The sequence below is a fragment of the Triticum dicoccoides genome, chromosome 5B (assembly GCF_002162155.2).
Source record: "Triticum dicoccoides isolate Atlit2015 ecotype Zavitan chromosome 5B, WEW_v2.0, whole genome shotgun sequence".
NCBI lineage: Eukaryota > Viridiplantae > Streptophyta > Magnoliopsida > Poales > Poaceae > Triticum > Triticum dicoccoides.
In genome coordinates, this window is record NC_041389.1 from 318,509,507 (window position 1) to 318,522,875 (window position 13,369).

The 13,369-nt window shown below is 40.8% G+C and overlaps 1 protein-coding gene across 1 annotated transcript; it reads left to right on the forward strand.

The window, feature by feature from the left end:
- The first annotated feature begins 6,162 nt into the window (after positions 1 to 6,162).
- On the forward strand, positions 6,163 to 11,796 carry LOC119308663 (WD repeat and HMG-box DNA-binding protein 1-like). Its single transcript, XM_037584792.1, has 12 exons — positions 6,163 to 6,550; positions 6,655 to 7,766; positions 7,879 to 8,055; positions 8,173 to 8,286; positions 9,300 to 9,404; positions 9,596 to 9,730; positions 9,814 to 9,869; positions 9,946 to 10,051; positions 10,419 to 10,535; positions 10,612 to 10,738; positions 10,827 to 10,957; positions 11,044 to 11,796. The coding sequence occupies exons 1-12, from the start codon at positions 6,235 to 6,237 to the stop codon at positions 11,569 to 11,571; spliced, it is 3,024 nt and encodes a 1,007-aa protein (XP_037440689.1). The 5' UTR covers positions 6,163 to 6,234; the 3' UTR covers positions 11,572 to 11,796.
- The last annotated feature ends 1,573 nt before the right edge of the window (positions 11,797 to 13,369 follow it).

Below are 13,369 nucleotides of genomic sequence, written 5' to 3' on the forward strand. Positions count from 1 at the left end.
ACCTGATTGGACCTACCCTTTGAAATTATGTGTGATGCTAGTGATTATGTTGTTGATGATGTTCTAGGACAAAGAGTTGATAAGAAATTAAATGTTATCCATTATGCTAGTAAAACTCTAGATAGTTCCCAAAGAAATTATGCTACCACTGAAAAATAATTCTTAGCAGTTGTGTTTGCTTGTGATAAATTCAGATCTTACATTGTTCATTCCAAAGTAATTGTTCACACCGATCACGCTGCTATTAAGTATCTTATGGTAAAGAAAGATGCTAAACCTAGACTCATTAGGTGGGTCCTCTTGCTACAAGAATTTGATTCACATATTTCTGATAGGAAATGAGCTAAGAACCCGGTAGCAGAAAATTTGTCTAGGTTAGAAAATATCCTTGATGACCCACTACCTATTGATGATAGCTTTTTTTGTGAACAATTAGCTGTCATAAATGCTTCTCGTAGTACCCCTTGGAATGCAGACTATGCTAACTACATCGTTGCTAAATTTATACCACCTAGTTTCACATACCAGCAAAAGAAAAAGGTTTTCTATGATGTAAGCCATTACTTCTGGGATGACCCACACCTTTATAAAGAAGGAGTAGATGGTGTTATTAGACGTTGTGTACCTCGGCATGAACATGAACAAATCCTACGCAAGTGTCACTCCGAGGCTTACGGAGGACACTATGCTGGTGATAAAACCGCACACAAGGTATTACAATCTGGTTTTTATTGGTCTACTCTTTTCAAAGATGCTCATAAGTTTGTCTTGTCTTGTGATGAATGTCAAAGAATTGGTAACATTAGTAGACGCCAGGAAATGCCTATGAATTATTCACTTATTATTAAACCATTTGATGTTTGGGGATTTGATTATATGGAACATTTTCCTTCCTCTAATGGGCATACTCACATTTTGGTTGCTATTGATTATGTTACTAAGTGGGTGGAAGCTATTCCAACTAGTAGTGTTGATCACAACACTTCTATTAAAATGCTTAAAGAAGTTATTTTTTCCAAGGTTTGGAGTCCCTAGATACTTAACGATTGATGATGGTTCACACTTTATTCATGGTTCTTTCCATAAATTGCTTGCTAACTATGATTAACCATAAAATTGCATCTCCATATCATCCTCGGTCTAGTGGTCAAGTAGAATTAAGTAATAGAGAAATAAATTTGATATTGCAAAAGGATGTTAATAGATCTAGGAAGAATTGGTTTAAGAAACTTGATGATGCATTATGGGCTTATAGAACTGCTTATAAAAATCCTATGGGTATGTCTCCATATAAAATGGTTTACGGAAAAGCATGTAAGCTACCTCTTGAATTAGAACATAAAGCTTATTGGGCAATTAAAGAGCTTAACTATGATTTCAAACTTGTCACTGAGAAGAGGTTATTTGACATTAGCTCACTTGATGAATGGAGAACCCAAGCGTATGAAAATGCTAAACTATCTAAAGAGAAAGTTAAAGGATGGCATGACAAAAGAATCCAAAAGCAGGAATTTAATGTAGGTGACCAAGTCTTACTATAAAATTCTCGTTTAAGATTCTTTGCAGGGAAACTTCTCTCCAAATGGGAAGGTCCCTGCTTACATTATCAAAGAAGTTTATCGATCCGGTGCCATCAAGATCAACAATGTCGAAGGCACCAACCCAAAGGTGGTGAACGGGCAAATAATCAAACATTATATCTCAGGTACACCCATAAATGTTTAGACTAACATTATTCATTCCATAACACCGGAGGAGTACATAAGAGAAAATTTCCAGAACGCTACAGAACCCTGAAAAGGAATAGGTATGTGATACGATAAGTAAACCGACTCCAAAAGTTTTTCAAAATCAATTTTACTCCATTTTGGAATATCTAAAAAATTAGGAAAATAAAAGGTAGTCCGAAAAGTGCACGAGCAGGCGACAAGCCTGGGGGGCGCGCCCTACCCACTAGCGCAACTCGAGCTTGTGGCTAGCACGTGTGCCCTCCGGACTCCATTTTCTCCCGGAATTTTTGTTTTGCACGGTAAAAAATCATTATATAATCTCCCAAAGGTTTTGACCGCGATATTACAACAATATCATATGTTCCCGTTTTGAGCTATTTATGCAGCAAATTTAGAGTAAGATGTCTTCGCAAGAGTTGGTCGGGGAGAGTCGGGTCTCTCACCCAGCGCCGGATCCAAGAGCATACAGCGAAGCTCATTCCTTTGGGTGGTCAGTGGAGGAAGAGATAGAAGCCGGCCTGAAAAATTGAATGCCATCGAAGCGGATCAACAAGTCACTTCTCTCCCTCAACCTAGAGCCATGCATGTGGAACTCGATGACTCGATCCTCTCAAATTTGGTCAAACCTCCCGGTGCTAAAATTATATCTTACCATAACTTGAAAAAGAGTGTTGCTTCTTCCTCTGCAGCAAGGATGCATCTGTGGGTGGACGGTGCTTTAACCATCATCGAAAATCTAGTAAGGAGATTATGGATCTTAAACAACAAATCAATAAGCTCGAGGAGGAAAATCACATCCTGAGGGGCATCATTGCCAAGAACATCGCACCACCACCTCCGAAGAAGGAGACCTGAGTACATGGATATGGGCACTCCCCTTGGCTTATGCCAGGCCTGGGGGATGTGCCCCGGTATCGTATCACCATCACATCTCTATCTTTATCATTTACTTTAGTTTGATCCTTTTGGTTAAATCTTGATCTAGTAGAATAAAAGTTTTAGTATGATATAGTCTTTGAGTTTTATCATGTTCTATCTTTGTAATTGAGTATAAGAGTCATATATATATATATATATATATATATATATATATGACAAATGTTTCTTACAAGCAATGGTAGTTACCACCACCTGTGTTTCAGAATCGAGAGTATGTACGTGTAGTATATAGTATATAACAATGATTATGTAGTATATATATTAATTTTTAGGTAGTATATACTATGTTTTGAGTATGCTCTTTTTTACGTACAAATATGTACGTATTTCACAAATATAACAAAAACTATGGACTCATATGCAATTTTTTCATGTAACTTGTTTTCATATACTAGCATGTGGTATATATTATATCTAAGATATTTCAAAACAAGTTACATGAAAAAATTGCATATAAGCCCATAGTTTTTGTTATATTTGTGAAATACGTACATATTTGTACGTAAAAAAGAGCATACTCAAAAAATGGTACATACTACCTAAAAATTTGTATATATACTATCTAATAATTGTTATATACTATATACTACACGTACATACTTTCGGTTTCAACAGATACTACATACAACATACAAAACGCAAGTGGTGGTAACTACCACTGCTTGTAAGAAACATTTGTCTATATATATATATATATATATATATATATATATATATTAATCTTTACCTCCGGATCATTTCAGAGCTCCTCGACATGTCTATGATCTCATCCGGGACTCCGAACAACATTCGGTCACCAACATACATAACTCATATAGTATTATATCGTCAACGAACGTTAAGCATGTGGACCCTACGGGTTCGAGAATGATGTAGACATGATCGAGACGCTTCTCCGGTCAATAATCAATAGCGGGACCTGGATGCCCATATTAGTTCCTACATATTATATGACGATATTTATCGGTCGAACCTTTATGACAACATACATAGTTTCCTTTGTCTGTCGGTATGTTACTTGCCCGAGATTTGATTGTCGGTATCTCCATACCTAGTTCAATCTCGTTACCGGCAAGTCTCTTTACTCATTCCATAATACATCATCTTGTAACTAACTCCTTAGTCACTTTGCTTGAAAGCTTCTTGTGATGATGTATTACCGAGAGGGCCCACAGATACCTCTCCGTCATACGGAGTGACAAATCCCAACCTCGATTCATGCCAACTCAACATATACCTTCGGAGATACCTGTCAAGCACCTTTATGATCACCCAGTTACGAAGTGACGTTTGATAGCACACAAGGTATTTCTCCGGTATCCGGGAGTTGCATGATCTCATGGTCGAAGAAACATGTATTTGACATTTAAGAAAGTAGTAGCAATAAACTGAACGATCATATACTATGCTAATGGGTGGGCCTTGTCCATCACATCATTTTATTAATGATGTGATCCCATTATCAAGCGACAACTCATGTCTATGGTCAGGAAACATTAACCATCTTTTGATCAACGAGCTAGTCTAGTAGAGGCTTACTAGGGACTTAGTATTTGTTTATGTATTCACACATGTATTTAAGTTTCCGATCAATACGATTATAGCACGAATAATAAACCTTTGTCATGATTAAGAAAATATAATAATAACCACTTTATCATTGCCTGTAGGGCATATTTTCAACATTGGCCGACAATAATTTGTCTACCCACCGTATGTTATCTTTATGAGAGGATTCCTCTAGTGAAAACAATGCCCCCCAGGTCTATTTTAATCGTATTACAAAAACTAAAAATACCTTACTGCAATTTTCTTTCTTTTATTTTACTTTGCAATTTACCTATCTACCATTACCAGATTTGATCATTGAATTAACAAATACAAGGGGAATGAAAACACTCTTGCCCGTGTTGGGTGCAAGTAATTGCTCTTGTGTGTGTAGGTATTGTTTAATAGGCATTTGTGTGGTTCTCTTATTGGTTTGATAACCTTGGTTCTCATTGAAGGAAATACTATTCGCTACTATATTGCTTCACCCTTCCTCTTTGGGGAAAATCCCAGTGCACCTCACAAGTAGGAGTAGGATCGATAAGTATGTCTAAAGGGGGGATGAATAGACTACTAAGCACAATAATTAAATCTTTTCCCATTGTTTCTTTTCTTTTCTGGTTTAGGCTTTTCTAGCAATCTATAGAGCACCCTACACATGCAAGTCTAGAGTAATAGACAACAAAAACTAAAGACATGCAAGTGCAAAGTAAAGGAGGTAGAATTTTAGAATCGCAAACATAATTGGCTCGGTGAAGATTTTTCCCGTGGCTAGGATAGTTGGCACTATCTTACATCCACGTCGATGGATGCTTTAAACACGAGGGACCTATGATCACAAGGATCTCTGTTGCAAGACTCCACGGAAGAACGTCCCACAAAAAGATACTCGCTAGGGTATATCTTCACGAAGTAGGCAATCTTTGTGGAGCCTATACAGATTTCTTGGCTTCTTCACAAGCTTGGAGATTATCAAGCGCACCTAGACGACCTAGGAGACGCACACCCTCCAAAATTAACAAGATAGAGGCTGTTTAGAAAATGAATCGGCTCGGAAGGCACTCAGGCATGACTGGGAGGCTCCAGACCTAGCTGGATTCCTTTAGGTCAGGGCAGGCCAGACCGATAGGCAAATACGCCTCTTCAGGCTAGTTTTCGCGACATTACGTTGGACGCTTTGCACGACGCGGAATAAGATGGTGATCGAGCGGGTCTTTTTTCGATGGGCCTCTCACTCATTCTAAAAAATTCTCGCATTCTGTCTCACGCTGGCTAGGCAATGGATCGTGACCGGATGAGGCAGGTGTTGGATGTGCTACATGACACTGCTCGACTTCTCTTCCTTGAGGACCCTCTGATGATGTGGCCACTTAGTGGTCTTTTTTCTTGCTTTCTCTTATGTTTTTTTGGCGTGCTTGTGCTAATGCCCTAACAGATTGTTTTATCTCGGCGACTTGCTGCTTCTTGTATGAACATGTTGATTGCTTTATTTATTAAGCGGGGCAAAATTTTATTCCAAGATGTATAGATCATTGAATCTAAGTGTTCGTCCAACCAATTACATTTCATCGATGGCAAAATCCAATTAACGATATAGATGCACTCTCAGTCTCTACATTCTTTTATAGTTCTACTTTTTTATACTTGATGACAATATGGTCAGAACATTGCACACATATATTACATACTATAAAAATAGTTTTCACTATATAATTTTTTTTTTGAGAAATCTATATAAATAGATTACTCGATCTAAGGGGAATGCCAGGTCGGCCCAACGTTGGCCCACGGTGTTGATAGTTAGCTTTCCGCGAGGAGTCGCGCGGGTCCGGTAAGACCATCTTCCCGCCAGCGGACCATTTCCCGCGGGAAAACCCCCGAAATTTCGCGCCACTCGTTTAGCCCCAGCACATCGAAACATAAACGCTCGCCCCGCATCTTGGCCAATCTCGCTAAATCCCCAGCAGCTCACCAAGAAAACCTCGAACACGAAGCATCTCTCTCTCGCGGTGTCGCCATGAAAGGGCGCGCGGTGAAGCTGCGGGAGGCGCACAAGGCGGGCTCGGGCTCCCCGGCCTTCTGCTCCGTCGCCTGGGCCCCCGGGGGGCAGCACGTCGTCACCGCGTCCGCCGCCGACGTCGCCATCCTGATCCACGACGCCGCCGCGGTGAGCGCCGGGGGCACCGGGGCCCGGGGCTCCGGTTCAGCGGCGGCCGTCGCCACGATCCGGCTCCACAAGGACGGCGTGACGGCCGTCGCCCTCGCGCCGGCCTCCGGCGGCTCGCTGGCGTCCGGTTCCATCGACCACTCCGTCAAGTTCTACTCCTTCCCAGGTTCGTGGTTCTGACCGTCCTGATGCGCGATATCTTATCTTAGTAGTACAGTATATTTTAGTTTTCACTTCGAGATCTGTAAATGTCTCCGAATTTCTTTCTAGACGGCACGTTCCAGAGCAACGTTGCTCGGTTCACCCTCCCGATCCGGTCACTGGCGTTCAACAAGAAGGGCGCCCTTTTGGCCGCGGCCGGCGATGACGACGGCATCAAGCTGATTGCTACGGTCGACAACACGATCTCCAAGGTGCTCAAAGGCCACAAGGGCTCGGTGACCGGGCTGGCTTTTGACCCCAAAAATGATTATCTGGCATCAATCGACAGCTTTGGCACGGTCATCTTTTGGGATCTTTGTTTGGGCAGCGAGGCACGAAGCTTGACTCGTGTCGCCCCGACATTCGGTTCCGACCACTCGGTGAAGAATACCCTGTGTTGGAGTCCCGATGGGCACACCCTTGCTGTTCCTGGGCTGAGGAATAATGTGGTCATGTATGACAGGGACACAGCGGAGGAGGTATTCACACTGAAAGGAGAACACGAGCAGCCAATATGCAGCCTTTGCTGGTCCCCGAATGGGAGGTACCTGGCAACTGCCGGCCTGGATAGGCAGGTGCTTGTCTGGGATGTGAAGTCAAGGCAGGACATTGAGAGGCAGAAGTTTGATGAAAGCATATGTAGCATGGCATGGAAACCAGAGGATAATGCTATAGTACTCATTGATGTAATGGGTAAATTTGGGATTTGGGAATCAGTGGTCCCTTCGACTATGAAGTCGCCCACTGAGGGTGCGCCTGAGCTAAACCCGCCGAGGGTTCCATTGTTTGATGACGAAGATGAAGAAGAAAAGCCAAGCACATCGGCTGGTTTTGATGATGAGATCGATGAAAGTCTTGGTGATTCAGCACCTTTCAACCACAAGCGGTCAAGGAGAAAGGCCACATTTGATGACCACGTGAATGGAGATAGTGAAGAAGAGGATATGATACACGAGATGCAGTCAGGAAAGAGAACAAAAGGTAGGCACAAAGATAACAAAGAAGGTGCTAGGAAGGCAATGGATGATTCAGCAACTTCCGGAAGGTTGGTTACAGCAAGAATGCAAGCTGCCTTCCAGCCTGGGTCAACGCCATCTCATCCTGGCAAGCGAAATTTCCTTGCTTACAACATGCTTGGAAGTATTACTACCATTGAAAATGAGGGGCACTCACATGTAGAGGTAAGATCCCCTTTTCAGTTGTTTGCTTCATAAGCCACTGAATAAACTATCTGAAGTTATACTGTTTTATTGGCTCTCTGCCGAAGTTGTGACATTTATAATCATTTTCCAGGTTGACTTTCACGACACAGGAAGAGGCCCCAGAGTCCCTTCCATGACCGACTATTTTGGTTTCACCATGGCTGCACTGAATGAATCAGGAAGTGTGTTTGCAAATCCATGCAAGGGCGACAACAATATGAGCACTCTTATGTACCGCCCCTTCAGCAGCTGGGCTGGTAACAGTGAGGTGAGTTTTTTTGCTTCTAACATAAATGTTCTGCCCCTTCAAGAATTAGAGTGTTTTAATACAGCTCACATTTACTGGTTACTTAAACAAGGGGTGTTTATGTATGTCCAATTGTAGTGGTCAATGAGGTTTGAGGGAGAAGAAGTGAAGTCTGTGGCTCTTGGTGCTGGATGGGTTGCTGCAGTCACAAGTTTAAATTTTTTGCGCATCTTCACCGAAGGGGGCTTGCAGGTTTTCACAAGCTTGTGTTTTTATTTCTAATGTTTTTGTTTTTCTACCAGTATTATTCTTGTGGAGTCAGCCAGCTTCCTTTATCTAAAAGTAGGCTGCCTCCTGTTAGCTCAAAACCACCAATGAACACAGTTTGTTCAGTGTCATGCACTAGAGCTTTCTGATTCCTATGGTGAGAAATTATGACATGAAAATGATAATGCTCCAAAAGAGAACCCCTCAGGTCTAATACTTAAAAACAAACCATCAGTACACTGACTCTTGGTTCACAGATCATTATTGCAGCAAATGTGCTTGCATAAAAATCCATATTCATGAAGGCCTGCACTCTATTATTCTCAAGTGGTTATATTTCCACCTGTAATCTGTGTTTGCCATCTATCAGTTGGAAAGTGCACATTTAACCAAGCCCTATATTGGAACATTACTGTAGTGTACATCATTCTTGTTTGTGTAATGAGTTTTCCTAATTATACCATATGATAAGTTTGGTAGTGAGATGCTCTCACAATCTTGCTTATAATATTTACACTGTCAAGTACTGTACCACAAATTGGTTATAATAAGCTGAGCTCAAGTAATTAGGAGATTAGTTACCTAGTGCTGCTCAGGCGGAATGAGAGGTTGAGGCTGTGGTCTATGTGGCGCCCATCCTCTATACATGACTCTTGCTTCCTATCTCAATATATAGGCATGCAGTTCCCCTGTGTGTTCTTGAAAAATATATTATCCGAGACCTTCACTGAAAGGACTTAAATGTTAAGAGTGTGATCCTTTCACAGAGCTATTTTTTTATACTAACATGAAAATATGAAAGCCCAGAATTATTTCCAGGCAAGATAAGAAAATTTATCATGTTCTCTAAGTTTGGTAATTTTGTTGTTGATACGAATTATCAGTAGTTGAACATATATTGTATAAAACCATGGTACTGAGACGTCTTCCCTCTTTGTTTTTTTACTTACTAACCACCAACATTTAACTGTTTAATTGATCAAATTCTCATTCTGCAGATGCATATCCTTTCAGTCAGTGGTCCAGTGGTTACAGTGACAGGTCATGGGGATCAGCTAGCAATTGTGACACATGCTTCAGATTGCCTACCCTCAGGAGATCAGGTATTTGTTGGCATTTGTCTTTTGATGATGTAATATTGAAAGCTCATAGATGTTGTGATCAAGTTTTTTTTGAAGTTTATAGTTGCATACCTGTCCAATTTCTACATTTGTATCCTCTATGAGAACTGAAAGTGGATATATCAGTTTGTAAAAAAAAAAACTAATGCAGTTTTCATGACTACCACTGACAGGTCCTAGATGTTAAGGTATTCAACATAACTGAGGGGGCACAATCAATGTCCGGTCGCCTTGTCTTGACTCCATCCTCTCAACTATCTTGGTTTGGTTTCAGTGAGAATGGCCAACTTAGTTCATATGACTCCAAGGTATTTATGCCTCATGAGTACATCAACAGTTGAATGTTGGTTTAATGATGCTAATTTTTTACACTGACCATCAATAATTCCAGGGAATACTGAGGGTCTTTTCCGCTCAGTTTGGTGGGAGTTGGCTTCCTGTGTTTAGGTATAGAATCTTCCTTGCAACTTAAACATTAAGAAATTACCGCTGAAGCACACTTAATCACTGTGTCTAATTTCAGTTCAACCAAGGCAAGAAAATCTGAAGATGAAAGCCACTGGGTGGTGGGTTTAGATGCTAATAATATATTCTGCATTCTATGCAAATCCCCTGAATGTTATCCTCAGGTATGCTTTGTTTCCCTTTGAACAAGTTTTTCTATTTGTTGAAGTTCTTAAGTTCAATCTGTCAAGAAAGATGCTTTCAGCCATGTAATCTGGAAGATGGGAAATCATTTTTTGTTGTGTTTAATGAAAAATCGGGTAAAGTTACTTTGATTTTCTTTTGTCTTCTATAGTTAATTCTAGAATGTATGTTAGTTTGGGTTGTTGTAGTAGTATCCTAGAAACAAAAAGAGCCAATACACTAAGCACTAAACACATAAAGCAACACACCAAAATGTTAAAATCATTGCCAATTTTGATGATGTAACAAGTCCCCAGTTTCCTCACTGGATGTTGATCTGCTCTTCGACTCATGTTCTCTTGATCTTAGGTGATGCCCAAGCCTGTTCTAACTATACTTGAGCTGTCATTTCCTCTTGCGTCATCTGACCTTGGAGCCAATAGTTTGGAAAACGAGTTCATGACAAGGAAGTTGCATCTCTCACAGGTACATCTTGTTCCTCTCTCGAACTTTAAAGGCCAGTGTCTGTGCTCTGTTGTTTAAGCATTCCTTTTTGTCCCAGATCCAAAAGAAAATAGAAGAAATCGCCGCTCTGGATCTGGACACAACTGCATTTGAAGATGAAGCATTCAATACAGAGGCTGCACTTGACCGGTGCATCCTGAGACTCATCTCTACCTGCTGCAATGGTATAAAAATCTTGAACTAAATTCATGAATTGTTGCCAAATGGTTCTTTCTCTTAAATTGTATTTGTTATGTTCTTACTTTTCCATAGGTGATAAACTAGTCCGAGCCACTGAGCTTGCAAAGTTACTGACGTTGGAGAAATCAATGAAGGGAGCATTAACACTTGTTACACGCTTGAAACTTCCTATATTACAAGAGAAGTTCAGTTCATTACTTGAGGTGAAAGCCACAGCCCTTATTTCTTGCCCTGAATAGAACCTACCTGCTGTTACCAATTCATTCATGATTACGATGACATCTTGCAGGAGAGAATGTTAAACGATGCAAGAGCTGCTGGAACAGTAAGTGTTTGCTTGAATCCGGCCAGTACGAACCACTCACCAGCGCTCCATACAATCCAACCTGCTAAAATTGTGCAAAATGGAGGTAACTTGGAGGAGGCATCCACACCGAACCATTTTGCCCGACGAAGCAGTGCAGCTGGACCTAAGAAGGCAGAATTAGAACAACCAAATGATGACACTGCAAAGGTTTCACCTGCGGTTACCCCTTTAGCCAAGATACCCAAGAAAAATGATAACTCAGAAGGGAAAGCAAAAAGGGAGAGGGATGGAACAGCTGAACAGATTTTGAAAGGAGGCATTGATCAGGTTGGTGCTAAAAATAAGGGCAGTGAAGACGGCAACCGAGGAGAGCCTCAGCGGCCACTTAACCCCTTTGCAAAATCTTCATCCAACAAAGAACAGTCATCATCCCTTTTGGATTCCATAAAAAAGATGAAGGTTGAAAGTGAGAAAGTCGACAAAGCCAACAGCAAGAAGGTGAAAGTATAATTGATTTTCCTGCCATATGGACCTGGAGGACGGAAACTGGCAGTCAGTCACCTTTAACTAACATCCGAAGTGCTTTTTTTTCCACTTAAATTCTGGTAGTGTAGTTGGACCAACATATAATTTGACAGCTCCTCAGTTTACTTTGTAGTCTGGATGTACTTTTCGGACATTAAACTTTGTAGCTTGGATGTTCTATTCATATCATCTTTTACAATATTCCCCACCTGTCAAGGTAGTACCTTCTGTATTTGTGGTTAAGCGCACAAATTGCTTATGTGATGGCCTTCTTCAATGATGCACCCTTAGAAAATACGGAGTGTATTGGTGCAGATTGGCCCTGAACTGGTTGTTTGTTAGATATGGTACTAAACCCAATTGTTTTAAGTAGGAGTAGTGAATAGGAAATTGATTTGGCACACATCAATTCCATATGTAGTTTGTTTAACCCTCTAAACTCATGCTTGTCCTTTAGGTTTTTTAAAACAGTCAAGAGATTTGTCTCATTGAGAAAGCTAAATTCCTGCGAATTCTGCAACAGATCTGCACGATTTGAATGCAAATTTGGGAGAAAATGGAATCGAACTCAGTACCTTATTGGTATCTCGCAGTGCCCCTAAACACCAGGACTAGATTGAGGTTGTGACTACAATCAGATTAGGTAGTTTTTGTACCTGTAAAAAACGTGGTGCGAAGCCAGTTCAGGTGAGCCGAGCGGTGCGGTTTTGATACTCTGGTAATTATCACGGCTTGGGCTTTGTGGAAGCAGAGAAACGCCCGGGTGTTTAACAGGCCACAGCAATTCAAGAACCCTACGCAACTGCTGTGCCAAATCCCGAAGGAGGTGCAGGATCTTAGGTCTGCAGGGATAGGTGTAGGAGGACTACAACATTTTGTGAGAGAGTAGCCTTAGTTTGATCGGTTGGAGTCGGCTGGCTTGAATGTTCGCATTCTATACTAGCTTCTTGTAATTAATCTTTCCGCCTTCTATAAAAATAAGATACGCCTTTCACTCGTACTCTAAAAAAAACATGGAGGGAATAATAAAGTGTCCTTTTCTTCTTTCCTTTTTTACACCGAATTTTCCTTCTTTTTCCTACTATTTTTTCTTTGTTTTAGTAGTCAAATGGATCGGCTGCTTTGTTTGTATTTTTAAGCTGAGGCCTTTTTAACCCTAAATTTCTTGCGTTTAGTAGGAAGAACACTTACAAGAAAACAAATGCATAATATTGGGTATAAAAGCTATTAGTTCATCATGATTTTTGCTACATTTTTCCATTGTATCATTCACATGGCACATACATTTTGTTGCACCCCTTTGAGCGCTACAATGATAATGAGGACAATTTCTCTTTTTTTGCGAGAAAATTTTCGATCTATTCATCTTCAATCATGGCAATACAACGAATACCAGAAATAATAAAAATTACATCCAGATCGAGCCAATGAGGCGTACGAACACCATGATAACTTTTGACCCGGAGAAAAAATTATTGAAGTACACCGTCGTAATTTATGTGTAAGTAGCATTATAATATAGGAATCACGGACCTGATAACTTACGTACAAATACCGCGGTAACTTCGACCGCGGGGGAAAGTTGTTGAAACCTACCCCCGATGTGTGTGGAGGGGGATTGAAAACATATCCCTGATAACTTCTGTGTGAAGAGCATGATAATTTACGCATCACACACCTAATAACTTATGTACTAACACTATGATAACTTTGGCGGGGGTGGGGTTGTTGTACTTCATCCCTGATAACTTCTATGTGAATAGCATGGTAATTATGCACCGTA